This window comes from Anabrus simplex, chromosome 4 (assembly GCF_040414725.1).
Source record: "Anabrus simplex isolate iqAnaSimp1 chromosome 4, ASM4041472v1, whole genome shotgun sequence".
Classification (NCBI taxonomy): domain Eukaryota; kingdom Metazoa; phylum Arthropoda; class Insecta; order Orthoptera; family Tettigoniidae; genus Anabrus; species Anabrus simplex.
In genome coordinates this window covers 143,746,429-143,760,026 of record NC_090268.1, presented here as the reverse complement: position 1 = coordinate 143,760,026, position 13,598 = coordinate 143,746,429, and the positions used below count along the sequence as shown (strand labels likewise).

Below are 13,598 nucleotides of genomic sequence, written 5' to 3'. Positions count from 1 at the left end.
CTATCTCCCGGATGCGAGCTCACAGCTGCGCGCTCTTAACCGCACGGTCTTCTTGTTTCTAAGAGAACTAATAGCTATATTCAAATCTTCTACTGTGAAGAGGGGTATATCATCCAGTTCTTTTTCATCGTCACAGTTAATCCTCTCTGGATGGTCGGGGAATAGTTTATCCACAATTTCTTTAATGGTTTGGATCCATGCTCGGAGCTGAAAATATCCCAAGTTTCTTCATTACAATCTTGTAACCTAGTCCCCATGCATCATCTTGTACCTCCTTAGCCAGTGCCCACCATTTATCGGATTTACTCTTTCTAATTGTGTTGCTGAGTTCCTTCTTCGCTGACTTTTTACTCCGCTGAGACTGAGGTATTCTCTGGACTGCTTGTCATCCTCTGAGCCCTGCGTCGAAGTTGCAGACAATTCCTTCTCAGTTCAGCAATGTCTTCGGTCCACCAATACGCTGGGTGCTTGCTAGTTCGTGGTCTCTTTCGGGACATTGAGACATTGCATGCTTGCTGGATTAGCTGCATGCTGAGTTCAACACATACACCAGCTGCTTCTTTCCCTCTACAGCCAAAACATTTTTCTGTTATGTTCTCCATTCCATTCTGTGTTACAGGTAGAAACTTTTCCTTGTCGATACCGGCTATGTTCCACCGTGCTGGCCTGCACAAGATATTTCTTACTTGAGGAGCTTCCTGGAACAGTCGAAAGACGATATATTAGTTTTCACTATCCATATAGTTCTCAATCATTTGCCATTCAGTAATCTTAGGCACAGTATCCTTTATTGAGAAGGTTACATCCAGTATTGTTCCCTGACATCCCGGCCATCGAAATGTTGGCACATTTCCAATGTTGATGACCAACAAACCCCTTCTGACTGCCATCTCCATTATACGTCGTTCTCTTGAGTCTGTTTGTGGCATGCCCCATCCCAGCGCTTGAGCATTAAAATCACAGCGACCACTAGTCTGTTTTCCATTCTGCGTAATGCATCCTCAAGGCCATCAAGTTGCATCTGAAAGTTGAGAACAGATGCATTTGGCGTAAAATAACAGCTTACAATAGTGATTCCCTCAATCTGTACCCAAACAAAACCATCTTCACATCCGTGCTCTGTTACTGAAAATTTTCCTAGATCTGGTATCCAAATTGCAACTGTTCCAAGATTATTCACAAACCACCCTGGATGGTCCCTCTCTTGATATGGTTTGCTAATAATAACGATGTCTCCTTCCACGTCTGCAGCGGTAGTGACGCCATCCATGCCTCGAATCTCCAGTGTAGTTTGGGGGATTAAAGCCTTTACATCGCCATCTTGTCCGAGGGCATCTCTCAGTAGCCATGAGACAGTTTTCCATGGTTTCCCCATTTTCACATCATGCAAATCCTTAATTAAGGCCACAGCCACTGTCTTCACACTCCAATATTCCTTTGTCAGATCTTGCTCTCTTCTCAAGGTTTTTGCAAGGCCTCTGGAGTCTTTCATTGCACTCCCTCAGTGCTATTCTCTTACTTTGCTGATGCCTGAATTAGAAATTACGGTTATGAAAGGATGATTATCTCGTATTTTTCCTATAAATAATCGCAATCATCAGAGACGTTCAGCCTTCTGGAATAACAACCCTTTCCCATCCTCCCATTGCCGAAAACCTTCGATGTGTTCGTGCGATTTTAAACCAGTAGCCAGTAGAATAACAACCAAATACAGTAAAACCTTGTTAATTCGAAGTCGTTGGGACGCTAAAATCAGGCTTCGAATTGCGGGATTTCGAATTAACCGCCGCCTTGCTGCATCACAAAATATTCTAAGATCCTTTAATGCATGCAATCACCTTGATTCACAGTTAAACCTTTCAAATGCCGTGGAAAAAAATATATTTCCAAAATGTATCCAACAAGGTGCATTTATTGAAATAATGCTCTTGGATAACGCCATACACTGTCAAACCGAACCTCACACCCGGGAAAAATAAAACATGACTCAAAGACAAAGAGTAATCTACTGCATACGCACGATGCAATTTAAGCAAATAGGTTATAACCTACCTGAAAAGTTTGCAAATGTTTAATGGTCCAGTAGGTTTTTTTTCATTTTTTTTTCTTTTTTTTTTTTTTTTTTTTTCATACTTTAGACTTATTGCCTATAAAGAAAGAATGTATGAGAGATTGCTTCATCTTTTTTTAACACTGACTACGAATTGCTCCATATGGGCCATAGCCTTAATTGTAGTGTCGTCAGCATCACTTGCACTTATCACAGAATCCAACATGGCTAGAGCGGCAAGTATATAAATTTTTGACGGAATAATTGCCGCTTACGCCGGATCTTCGTCGTATTCAACGTCAGCTGTAGTTGCATCTCCCTCTGGCGTCACATGATCACAGCTGATCATCATGGCGGGATCTCGCTCTTCTGAAGTAGTGTCAACATTAGACTTTTGCCATAACTCCTCCAATTCATCTTCAGTGTCGTCTCCTACTTCATTTAACAAACGAAAACCCCATTTGATGGAGCCGTTCTTGATTGTCGATGAAGGAATAGCATCCCAGGCAACTGTCACACTCCGCATTGCATCAGTTGCATTCTACTTGCGTATTTCTCCCGCCGTAATATTTCTAGCAGCTTCACGGAGAAAGTAACACACCAGTCACTTTCTGTAGGCATGTTTCAAAGATGAAATTATACCTTGATCTAGGGGCTGCAAGTAGCTCATAGTGTTGGCCAGCAGAAAAAGAAGACCCACGTTTTAAAATTAAATTATGTTTGTGTCAGCTCACTGATCCAACAAAAGAAGTATTTTTCTGTTCTGCCATGCCATTTTGCGCTCAAGGCATTCCAGCCACTCCTCAAAAATTTTGCCTGTCATCCAGGAATTTTTAGGCGACTTGCATTTGCACGTAAAGTGCCTGATGTCCTTAAAAGATCGTGGCTTCTTGAACTTACCTATGACGAGGGGAGAAAGTCGCTCGCTTCCGTCCCCATTGCAACACAGAAGGACTGTTGACCCTATCCTTATAAGATTTCCCGCCATGGCACTTCTCTCCTTTAAAACCATAAGTCCATTTTGGCTTTGCATTAAAAAACAATGCAGTCTCATCGGCATCGAAGATATTGTTCGGTGCATACAAATTGATTATGTGAGCTACGCTTTCTCGCCAACTGTCTGCATCGCTAGTATTCCCCGATTCTGCTTCTCCGCACACTGCCTGCCCCGTGATATTGTGCCGTTCCTTAAAACGCTGAAGCCGCCCATTTGAACACTGTAACTCAAGGCCAATCTTTAACGTCCGTTCATTCGACTCCCCTTTAATAATCTCGCCATCAACAGGGATATTATTCGCTCAAACATGCCAAATCCACTCTATCAATTCCACTTCCAAATCAGAGTATTTAGCTCCTTGAATGCGCATTCACTTTGCTGTATTTACACCCTGCATTTCTTGAGTTTCTATGCTCTCATGATTTTTAAAAAAGTTGAAAGTTTGGACACAGGAATTCCAAAGTCTTTAGCTATTTCAGTTTTCTATTTTTTGTGCTTTGTCGACATTCCTTATAATTTTCATTTTCTTGCTCAGTGTTTTGAACGAATACTGACGCTTAGCCATCTCGCAACACAAAAAAGGAACACATGTGCCCTAAATTAAAATACTGTAACAATAAACTAAAACACAGTATTAAAAATTTATAATAACTTTGAAGTTTATAACTGCACACTAAAACTTAAAAGTAAAATGAGTAACTACAAGAATACAAAAGAACTATGATTTCACTAGAACTTCGCAACTCTGAAGCACGCTATAGGCTAGCCAAAGTCAAAGTTCGGAAAGATACCCTTGCATGTTCCGGAAGACGTTCTATCGTGACGCGGATAATTTTTTATTCAAATTACGTTGTAAAATATTATTTTTAACAAAATGAAGGACAATTTTGAATTAAAAATCTGAATTTCAGTACTGGGACCGATGTTGTTCTTCGAATTACAAATTATCCATGTTTCGAATTAAACAATTTTAATAACATGCAAAACTGTACCTCATGTTTCCGGGTACGAGATATTCTTCGAATTAGGCGGCATTTTCAATTAACTGATTTTGAATTGTCAAGGTTCTACTGTATCATTATCCTCTTTGTGCCGCTTCTGTTCAGTGCCCAAGGAAACTATTAACACCAGCACACTATGTAAACATAGGAGAGCTCTAGAATGTTTTATTTATTCAGTGCATGCTCCCTTTGAGGTAATTTTTTTTCCCTAATTTCTAACTGTTTCGAAGAATGTACAAGCTTTTGCCTGCCCTGTCCTTTAACAGGATCAAATTTATTGAACCTAGAAAAGGTTCTAAAGCAAAAGCTTTGCAGCTAATGAAGTGGGAGTCATATTTCAGGTTTTGCTGTGTCTCAACATCTTAGGTTTAAAAATCAGAACTTGCTGAAGTGAATGTAACACATTTTGTCTGCTATCTAACATGGTGATTTAATAATTATGACACTGTGTAAAGCAGAAACAAATTTGGAAGATTTATATTGAATCATAAAATAGTAATTTTTGTGTGTCCTTGCGGCAACCTTTGTTCGACATGTTTGAGAATCTACAGGACAAAGACTTAATAACAGTAAAAAATCTTCCACCTTTTTGATACTTATATTTGCATTTTGGCAAATCAATTAATCATACACAGTACATGTTTCGTTCTTTTTTAGAACATCTTCAGCTGTTTACATTGCTTAGGTGATTCACTAAGTTTATCTTTTAAAGAACATTCTAATCAGGTACCTTATTTCTTCTTAAATACTATGTAAATTTAAAATAAATTAAATAAAATGAATTAAAAACAATGATGGATGGTTGAATGGGATAGTGAAATGAGAGGAAGATGGATCTACTTATAGTTAGCCTATTTTAAAAAATTTATTTCCATTCATTTGAACAGATGTTGTAAAAATGTTTCCAGCACTTTTATCATTAAAATTTCTGCTTGTCTTCTAATAAAAAGTTTTTGAAAATATGACTTTCAATTTGTCACTGTTCTGAATGTTGCTATGTATTCGCTTCATTTACTCCCTGCAAGATGGCTGCTATTTGTTTCAAATTGACAAAATGTCTCTTGAATTCGGCTAGTCCAGGAACCTTGAAGCTGACTGCTGTTTTGCTATTAATAAAGGAGCTTCGCCATAATCTTGTTGTTGTCAAAATGCACTCCTACTGTGACCTTGGAGGAGCTACGGCTGAAGCAGCCTTCTGTCTTGTGTAGTAACATTTTTACAACATCTGTTCCAATGAATAGAAATAATTTTTTAAAATAGGCTAACTATAAGTAGATCCATCTTCCTCTCCTTTCACTACCCCATTCAACCATCCATCATTGTTTTTAATTAATTTTATTTAATTTATTTTAAATTTACATAGTATTTAAGAAGAAATAAGGTACCTGATTAGAATGTTCTTAAAAAGATAAACTTAGTGAATCACCTAAGCAATGTAAACAGCTGAAGATGTTCTAAAAAAGAACGAAACATGTACTGTGTATGATTAATTGATTTGCCAAAATGCAAATATAAGTATCAAAAAGGTGGAAGATTTTTTATTGTTATTAAGTCTTTGTAAATAGTATTTGATACAGAAAATGAAGCTGATTTCTTGCAATCTACAGGACCGTTATTAACAGTGTAGAAGATGCGAGAGTGCACAATTTGAACACATGCTGTACTGACGCAGTTAGATACATATTAAATTTTCACCTTGCATATTATGACGATATATCTTGATGTCCAGAGAATGTTTGTAATCTCTGTATGGTTTGTTTTGCTGGATACTGTACTTCTTTACATGAATTTAATTCCTCTGAATGTTCTGGCAATAAACATTAAAAGCAAACAGAGAAAGTATTTAACTTCTGGTATGATATTTTTCATGTCATGCTTATTTGCACATTACAGTAGCTGTATTGAGAAACCATTTATACAGCTATCGAGCCAACTAGAATCAACACCAAAATTTCATATGATAGGTTGAAAATATAAAAATATTTTTATTCTTTCTTTCATTGGCAAGCCCACCTTGGGCCAGATTAGTAAAAATAAATTAAGTACAAGTACTGAAGATTAAGATTTAGACTCATTATAAAAATCGCTATCTTGATAGAAACATGTTGGACTGATTAAAATGACCAGTTTAAATTCTAGCATTTTTAATGAGGGAACGTATTTGAGACAAACTAATCTTCTGACATTGTGAAATTCATTTAGGATTCAGATTTAATTTTTTCTGGAACTTGTGTACGTATTCACTGCGTGGCCATGTTGAACACAAGTGTTTCTGTCTGTTGCAGGGAGTGTAACACCTACCAACTTGTCATCACCTGGTGATCCTCGACACAGTAGTGGATCAGACTACGACAGTGGGCCTCTCCAGAAGCGGCCGCGTATAAGTGAAGGTTGGGCCACATAGTGGTGCGAGAGTGCTGACCTATGCAGGCCGCATGAATTGTCGTAACGTGCCATCCACTGTCGTCAAGCTTCGTGCTGATGAGCCATAGCAAACTCATAACAGACTGAGTGTTCTCTACGACTGGGAAGTTTGTTGTGAAGCGATCTTGCGATCAAGTCAGTGGCTGCAGTGCCTGCTAGGTTTCGGCACTCCACAAAGTTTAATGGTGATATGGGAACTCTGCAGTAGGCACAGTGCTAGTGAGAAGTTTGTCCATTGGTTGATTGCTGATGCTTTTTTCTCAAAATGAGAAAAAAGGAAAAGAGGGTAACCTTCCTAGGGATGAGGAAGAATATATGTTCACCAAGCTTCTGTGTATTTTTCACCTTCAGATACAGCATGAAGAGGAAACTAGTTTTTAGACATTTTTCAGTGCAGGATGAACTTCAGGGAACCCAAAACTGTTGAAAAATTTCTAAATGTTTTCTGTTATCTATCCAGAAGAAGTCTCAACAATGCATTCATTGGTAAATAGTAACTCATAGTAACCAACATATGTGTACTTAATGGTTTTTAAAGAAAAGAAATGTATTTGAAGGTGTTGGTCCGTCACTTGTGCCTGTGGGGTCTATCACTCCGCTTCCCCTTATCGCCGCAGTTTGGGCCCACCTCGAAGAGGTAAAAGTCCAAATGAGTTGAGATATATCGTTGTTTTACACAAAGCTGGACATTTTGAAAACTTTTTAATGAGGAACCACGGCGGGAGAAGACTGTTTTTGTACTCGTTTGTTGTGTGCAGTGCTGCGTGACGTAACGTGACTACTATGTAGCCCCCAGATGAACTTCTATTTTGCTAAAGAGAGAGTGCGAACATTCCCCTGTAGTTGTGCTTTGTTTCTTGTGCCCCTCTGCCCCCATCTGATGGAGCAGCTCTTGTATAGTCAAGTGTTGTCAACTGAGAAATTACAGTGCCGTGTTTTTTTTTTTAACAATATATATACATATATATATAGAAAGGTATATATATAATTCTGTACAGTATAATTATATATATATATATTTTCTGAAATGTTATTAATTTCAAATAACTGCAATATGTTTTAAGTGTACTGTGTTGTACATATTAAGTTTTATGTTGCCATTTGCTAAATTTGGTGCTTGATCTTTGTAGGCATAATTTTACAAGATTGCGAACTAAGTCTTGTGTTACCGATAAAGACATACGTAATTTTTCTCTCCCACTTTGCCACATCACAATGACATCTCTCAGTGAGAGACAGAGAGAATGGAAATATAAATATCTTGGTTAATTTTAGGGAAGAGTAATAGGAGATGGAAGAAAGGAAGAAAGAAAGAAATGTTAGCTTTTCACAGTTTCTAAAATGAATGGAATGGCACAATCTTGTAATTATTCTAGAACAAAAAATTACCCGAGAAACCCGATTGATTCTTCCAGTTTGTTTTGTCCGTACCCGTGTTGACCTGGAAGAAGCAGTTGGATGTACATAGAATAACCACCGTGTTCACTGTTAGCCTTCTAAAGAGATTTATACTGTAGTTGGAACTACTACTATATTTTATCTACTGCGTGCACCTTTCGTGGGCAACATACACTAACACATACATACATACATACACACACACACTCACACACACATACACAGCCAGTGGACCAGGCTGGCAAGCTGTCCAGATCATGTCCTTCATATCTCCACGGTAGGAATGCCTTACTGCGAGTGCCTAAACGTGTGTGCTTGTACACCTGGATTCAGACCGACCGAACATGTCAATTTTGCACAATACCTTCGTCTTTGGGGCTGCAAATATTATATACATGGTGAAATGAAAATGTTAAAAAATTGAATTTTTAAACTATAATGGTTAATTGTTATATTATTAATTGATATATTATATATTATTATTGCTGTATTAATGGTGTGTAAACTGTTAATTAGATTATTGTCTATTAACAAAAGTCCTGCAATGCCAAACTTCTATTACCCACATATCCACAAAGGTACAATTAAACTATATCAGTTTTTTTATATATGAGAGGAGTAACTCCTCGAGTTGTTTAGTGTTTGTGTATATGTTAGATTATGCTAGGGAAGGGGGAGGGGGGTGGTTCTGTGATGTTGGCCACATTTCTACTTGCAGCCCCAATGTTCTTGTTGCCCCCTTTTCTCTTACACTCTGTGCCTTCACTTTCCTCGTTCCACCTTGACTTTAAAAACTTATACACGGCGAAAAGCAATCAAAATTTCACAGATTTTTCTATAAAGCACAAGTACTAAACAGCGTTAGTGAGAATGTTAAAAATTAGATCAATCCAAAGTGAGATATTTATATATATATATATAGAAAGTGCAGGGGTGCACCGTTTGTAAAGATAGATCTATTTTGCCGTCTGTAACAAACCACTCCGCTTGTAGAAGTGTTGCTTTTGTCTTCCATCGGTAGGGAGCCACTGACAGCTGTCCTGCCCTTAGACTTGCAGGCATGTCTGATTTTAAATACTCATGTTGTTGAAAAGAAACCATGTACTTAGTTATCTGATCTTAAAACCCAGAGTAATTCTAAAGGTTGTTGTGTAATCATTGATTGGTTTTATACCTGCTAAAAAAAAAAGTGCAATATTATGTTAAAAATGAATACAAGTATACTGTAGTCAAAATTGTTTCCCCACTTGCTTGTAATGTTTGAACCCCATTCTGTTTGGCCGTGCTATCCCATCCTCTTATATAATGACCATGTATGGCAGCCATGTTGGTGTGGGGTGTTGTTTCTCATGTACTCGACGGAATCTGCCTGCCGGAAGTGATGCAAATAAAGATTTGGATGTCAGAACTTGCAAATTTTCATGTTATTTGTTACTTTGATCTTTTCCTACCAAAATTCTGTGATCCATTCTCCTCTATTATCACAAAATGTACAGCTTAAATAAATTCTATATTACTTTATTAAAGAAATTTGTTTTTTGCAGCTTGTACTTAATGACTTTGCAGCCTTTGTGATATGATAGCTATTGTTTAAGGGGCAGCTCAGCAAAATAATAGCTTGTCATGACTAGGGCTCAGATTTTTATTACCTGTCAAGTTTTTATCCTATCTTCTTTTTCTATGATTAATTTAAGATGTTTCCAACATTTGTAAACCAGTTTTTATTGGTCATATAAATGCATATTTAGTCATATTTTAGCGTTAGGTCATATTTTGGCCAAATTATAAAATAAGAGCATACTTTTAGTTATATTTATGTTAGTATTTAACATGTGACTATATATTGTTCTAAACAGCATTTCATAGTGCTTGTGCAGTTATCTAAAGGGAAGTTTGTTTGGTAACCTTCACTTGGTTGTAGTGGAATTTACCAGGAATGTGCTGTCTCAGATCGCGAGTGAAAGGTTCTATAGATAGACCTGGAACAGCATGAGCCCATTTGAGATGATAAAAGTACGATTTATTATGTGTGAGTAAAAAACAAATACTGTAGCTACTTCTCTCTCTCTCCTTCAAAAAATAAAATAAAAATCACTTTATTTGCAAATGTGGTGTCTACCTTGGTGGCAGATGATGCACAAAAATACATTGTTCTGAAGCACTAAGTTTTAAATTAAAAAGAAAAGAAGACATTTTCCTAAAATACAGTACAGTATTATACAATTTACATGAACAATTTTTCTATTAAACACACAGCTCATCCTTAAATTTATATTATTTACAAAATTCTACTCATAATATCTTCTTACACACATAATCAATTCATATACAGTATGTAGAATCACTTCAAATGATACTATATAACTACTATAAGATTTAAATTTACATCGCTTTTTTTTTTTTTTTTTTTTTTTTTTTTTTTTTTTTTTTTTTTTTTTTTTTTTTTTTTTAACCCCATTATGGAATCTAACGTGCATGACAACCTGCTGCGTCTTAACCAGAGCACCTTTTGCCACCGCTTTTCAGAGCTCCTGAAGGGCCTTCACAGCTACCCTAACGGTCCCAGGGCCCTCAAAGTCCCCACTGTACTTTATCCGTACAGGCAGTCCCCTTCTTCGGCCGTCCAGTCTCCGTAGACCAGGAGATGGAATTAATTTATTCACAAAATTTCTTTATTTACAACTGCACGGGTCAAATGCCCTGGTAACATTTCTTTTCTCTGTTGCTGTTTATTATTTTCTTGAATATCTGTACAGATTTTGGAAAAGGATAAAACACTTCCCCAGATAAACTGTTATGCTCCTTCATGCCCTTCTCAATGAATGAAAATTTACCCCATCATTTTTGCTAAAATCCCATCTAATTTTATATTGTGGTCAGCCCTACCAACTGAAGCCTTTCACAGACTTTCCCCATGCTTTCTCTCCTGAAACATAATTAGTAAATTTGAGGCTTATGACATTCATATTGTCGCAGTAATTTGTGTCATGGGGGGAAAAATACCAAAGTGTGGAAGGAACTAAACGTACACAAGGACAAGGGCTTTTTTGCCAGTCCAATGGATGATAAAAGGAAGGTGTTTGTTTTCTGTGATGTACCCCACCTCTTTAAATTATTGAGAAACCACTTTTTAGATGAAGGTTTGACGTTAGTTGATGGTTCAGAATTTCAGAAGACAATAGAACACCTATTACAAACTCAAACAGGGCACCTATCAACTACACATCGTATTAATGAGGCTCATGAGTGTAACAGACAGATCCCGTCAGAATGTGAGAATGGCTGCGCAGTTATTTTCCAGGCGCACAGCTCTGGCAGTGCGGTATACTTTAAACAAGGACGTGAAAGCAACTTCATCGAGCTAGTCAATGACACCTTTGACGTGTTGAACTCCAGACCGCCTAAAGATGAAAAGACCCTCCTTAGGACTGGATTACGGCTTAAATTTAAGGAGACAGGAAAATATTCTGAAGCGCTTTCTGGAGGTGATTACACAAGTGAGATTTGGTAAATGGAAAACTTTTTGAAGACATGAAACATGCGAATATGTCTTATATTTTAACTGCCAGATTAAACCAAGAATGCTTGGAGAATGTTTTTCACGTGCCCATGGCCTAGGAGTTTTTTTTGGTAGCAATTCTGTCCCCTTTTGAAGTTCGTAACAGAATTCGACTTCTATTACAGGGAGTAATGAAATGCCTCTCTCCTGTAATGTGTCAGTGGAAGCTGAAAATAATTCATCACCGAGTGATACGGGTATTTTTCATCCTGATGCTGATAATGAGGAAGATTTCTTGAGCTTCGTAAGCAATGAACTACGTATAGATGTTTTAAGGGGCCGTTAACACCTGTACCCATAAAAAAAAAAAAGGCATATGGCTTTTAGTGCCGGGATGTGTCCGAAGACTTCGGCTCGCCAGATGCTGGTCTTTTGATTTGACACCCATATGCGACCTGTGTGTCGTGAGCAGGATGAAATGATGCTGTTACGACACATACATCCAGTAACAATGTTAAAAAAGGAAAAATGTTCCACCTTTTCAATACAATAACACTGTTGCACGAATCAATGTAGCAACATATTTAATTTATTAAGGGACCAGTTTTGACATCTGTCCATGTCATTATCAGCCTACACAAAAAAATGGCAAGAAGTTAACACAATGGTAGCACTTATGACACTTTTCTTGAATTAAAAATAGAAGTTCATGTAGAGGTTCTTGAGCACTCTTACTGATCTTGAGGTTAAAAAGATGTAGTATAGTTCACAATTGTTGTTATTCAAGGAATGAAATTTTGGTTGCTAGGTAACAAATTATATAATTTTGTTTTAGTACTTCAAAAGGAGGATAGTGGTGTATATAAAAACTCTTAGAATATGAGACTATTAGTACTGATATGGATTTTTTGATATCTAAGGAAAGGAAAGAAATTAAAAAATAGAAAAGTGAAAATGGTAAGGTAAGTATTATTATGAGGTTCACATTTAATTTAGCCTTGTCATGAAATACAAGAGGAAGTAAGAACCGGAAATTGAGGGGAGTAGTTTAAGGTGGGTCAGGGGGGGTGTTGTGGTAAGAGCAAGTAGCGTGAGAAGGTGTATTACATGGAAGATTGAACGCCTACTGGTCAACTTGAAGCATTTGAAAACTAAAATAAGGAAGTCAAAAAGAATGTTTGGTTTCTCAGACAAATCGTTAAGGTTTTGGTTAGGATTAAAGTATTGATCAAGGTGTATTAAACAATTTTCAGTGATATCAAGAAGAGGGCCTTTGTTTAGGGTACTGATAATTTCAATATCTTGGTCTAATGTAGTGAAATGATGTTTTACGTCTTGCATGTGTTGTCCTATTGCTGAGAATTTATTGTATCTTATCGCGTTAACATGTTCTGAATATCTAATTTTTGAAGCTGCGTCCAGTTTGTCCAATGTAAGAAGAATCACAGGTGTTGCATTTAAAACGGTATACGCCAGATTTTGAAAATGTGTTAGTTCTGTTTATAGATTTGGAGTTATAAGTTACATCCATGTTTCTATTGTTAGTTCGAAAGGAAATTTTGGAATTATGTTTTTTGAAGTTATTGGCAATGCAGTAGACGTTTTCATTGAAAGTGAAGGTAGAGTAAGCTGCTGGTTTAGGATTGTCATTTGATAGTGTTGTGTTTATTCGGTGTTTAAATTTATTGATTATTCATTCAATAAAAAATCTGCTGTAACCATTAAATTTAGCGATCGAACATATAATATTAAGTTCTTTATTTAAATTTTCTTTACATAAAGGTATTTTGAAAGCGCGGTTAACCATACTGTTGTAAGTGGCACATTTATGTGATTGTGGGTGTGAGGAATCTTGTCTTATGGTACTAGCTGTTTGTGTGGGTTTCCTATAAATCATATAAGATAAAGAATGAGGTAATCTGCTAATTGTTATATCTAGAAAATTGATTGAACTGTTGGATTCAGTTTCAAGTGTAAATTTAATATGAGGATCAATCTTGTTGAGTTGATTAAGAGTAGAGGACGCATTAATAATCCTATCATCTAGAATTACAAATGTATCATCCACATATCTTGCCCAAAAAAGTATATTCTTGAAATTATCATTGTTATCAGGTGATATCAGTGCTTTTTCCATTCAATTCTGACTTTGAGCAGAACTTTTATAAACAGTGTCATTACTGACAAAGAACATTAAAAGTTCACTTAATTCATATTTTTCTTGGAAAA

General features: G+C 36.7%; 1 protein-coding gene across 13 annotated transcripts in view; it reads left to right on the top strand.

The window, feature by feature from the left end:
* The window catches only part of Mef2 (myocyte enhancer factor 2), a 778,785-nt gene extending 769,507 nt beyond the window's left edge, over positions 1 to 9,278 (top strand). For all 13 annotated transcript variants that reach the window (XM_067145247.2, XM_067145245.2, XM_067145246.2 and 10 more), the window contains one exon: positions 6,334 to 9,278. In XM_067145247.2, the coding sequence (XP_067001348.1) occupies positions 6,334 to 6,452 (119 nt within the window). In that variant the 3' untranslated portion in view covers positions 6,453 to 9,278. The remainder of the gene's footprint in view (positions 1 to 6,333) is intronic.
* The last annotated feature ends 4,320 nt before the right edge of the window (positions 9,279 to 13,598 follow it).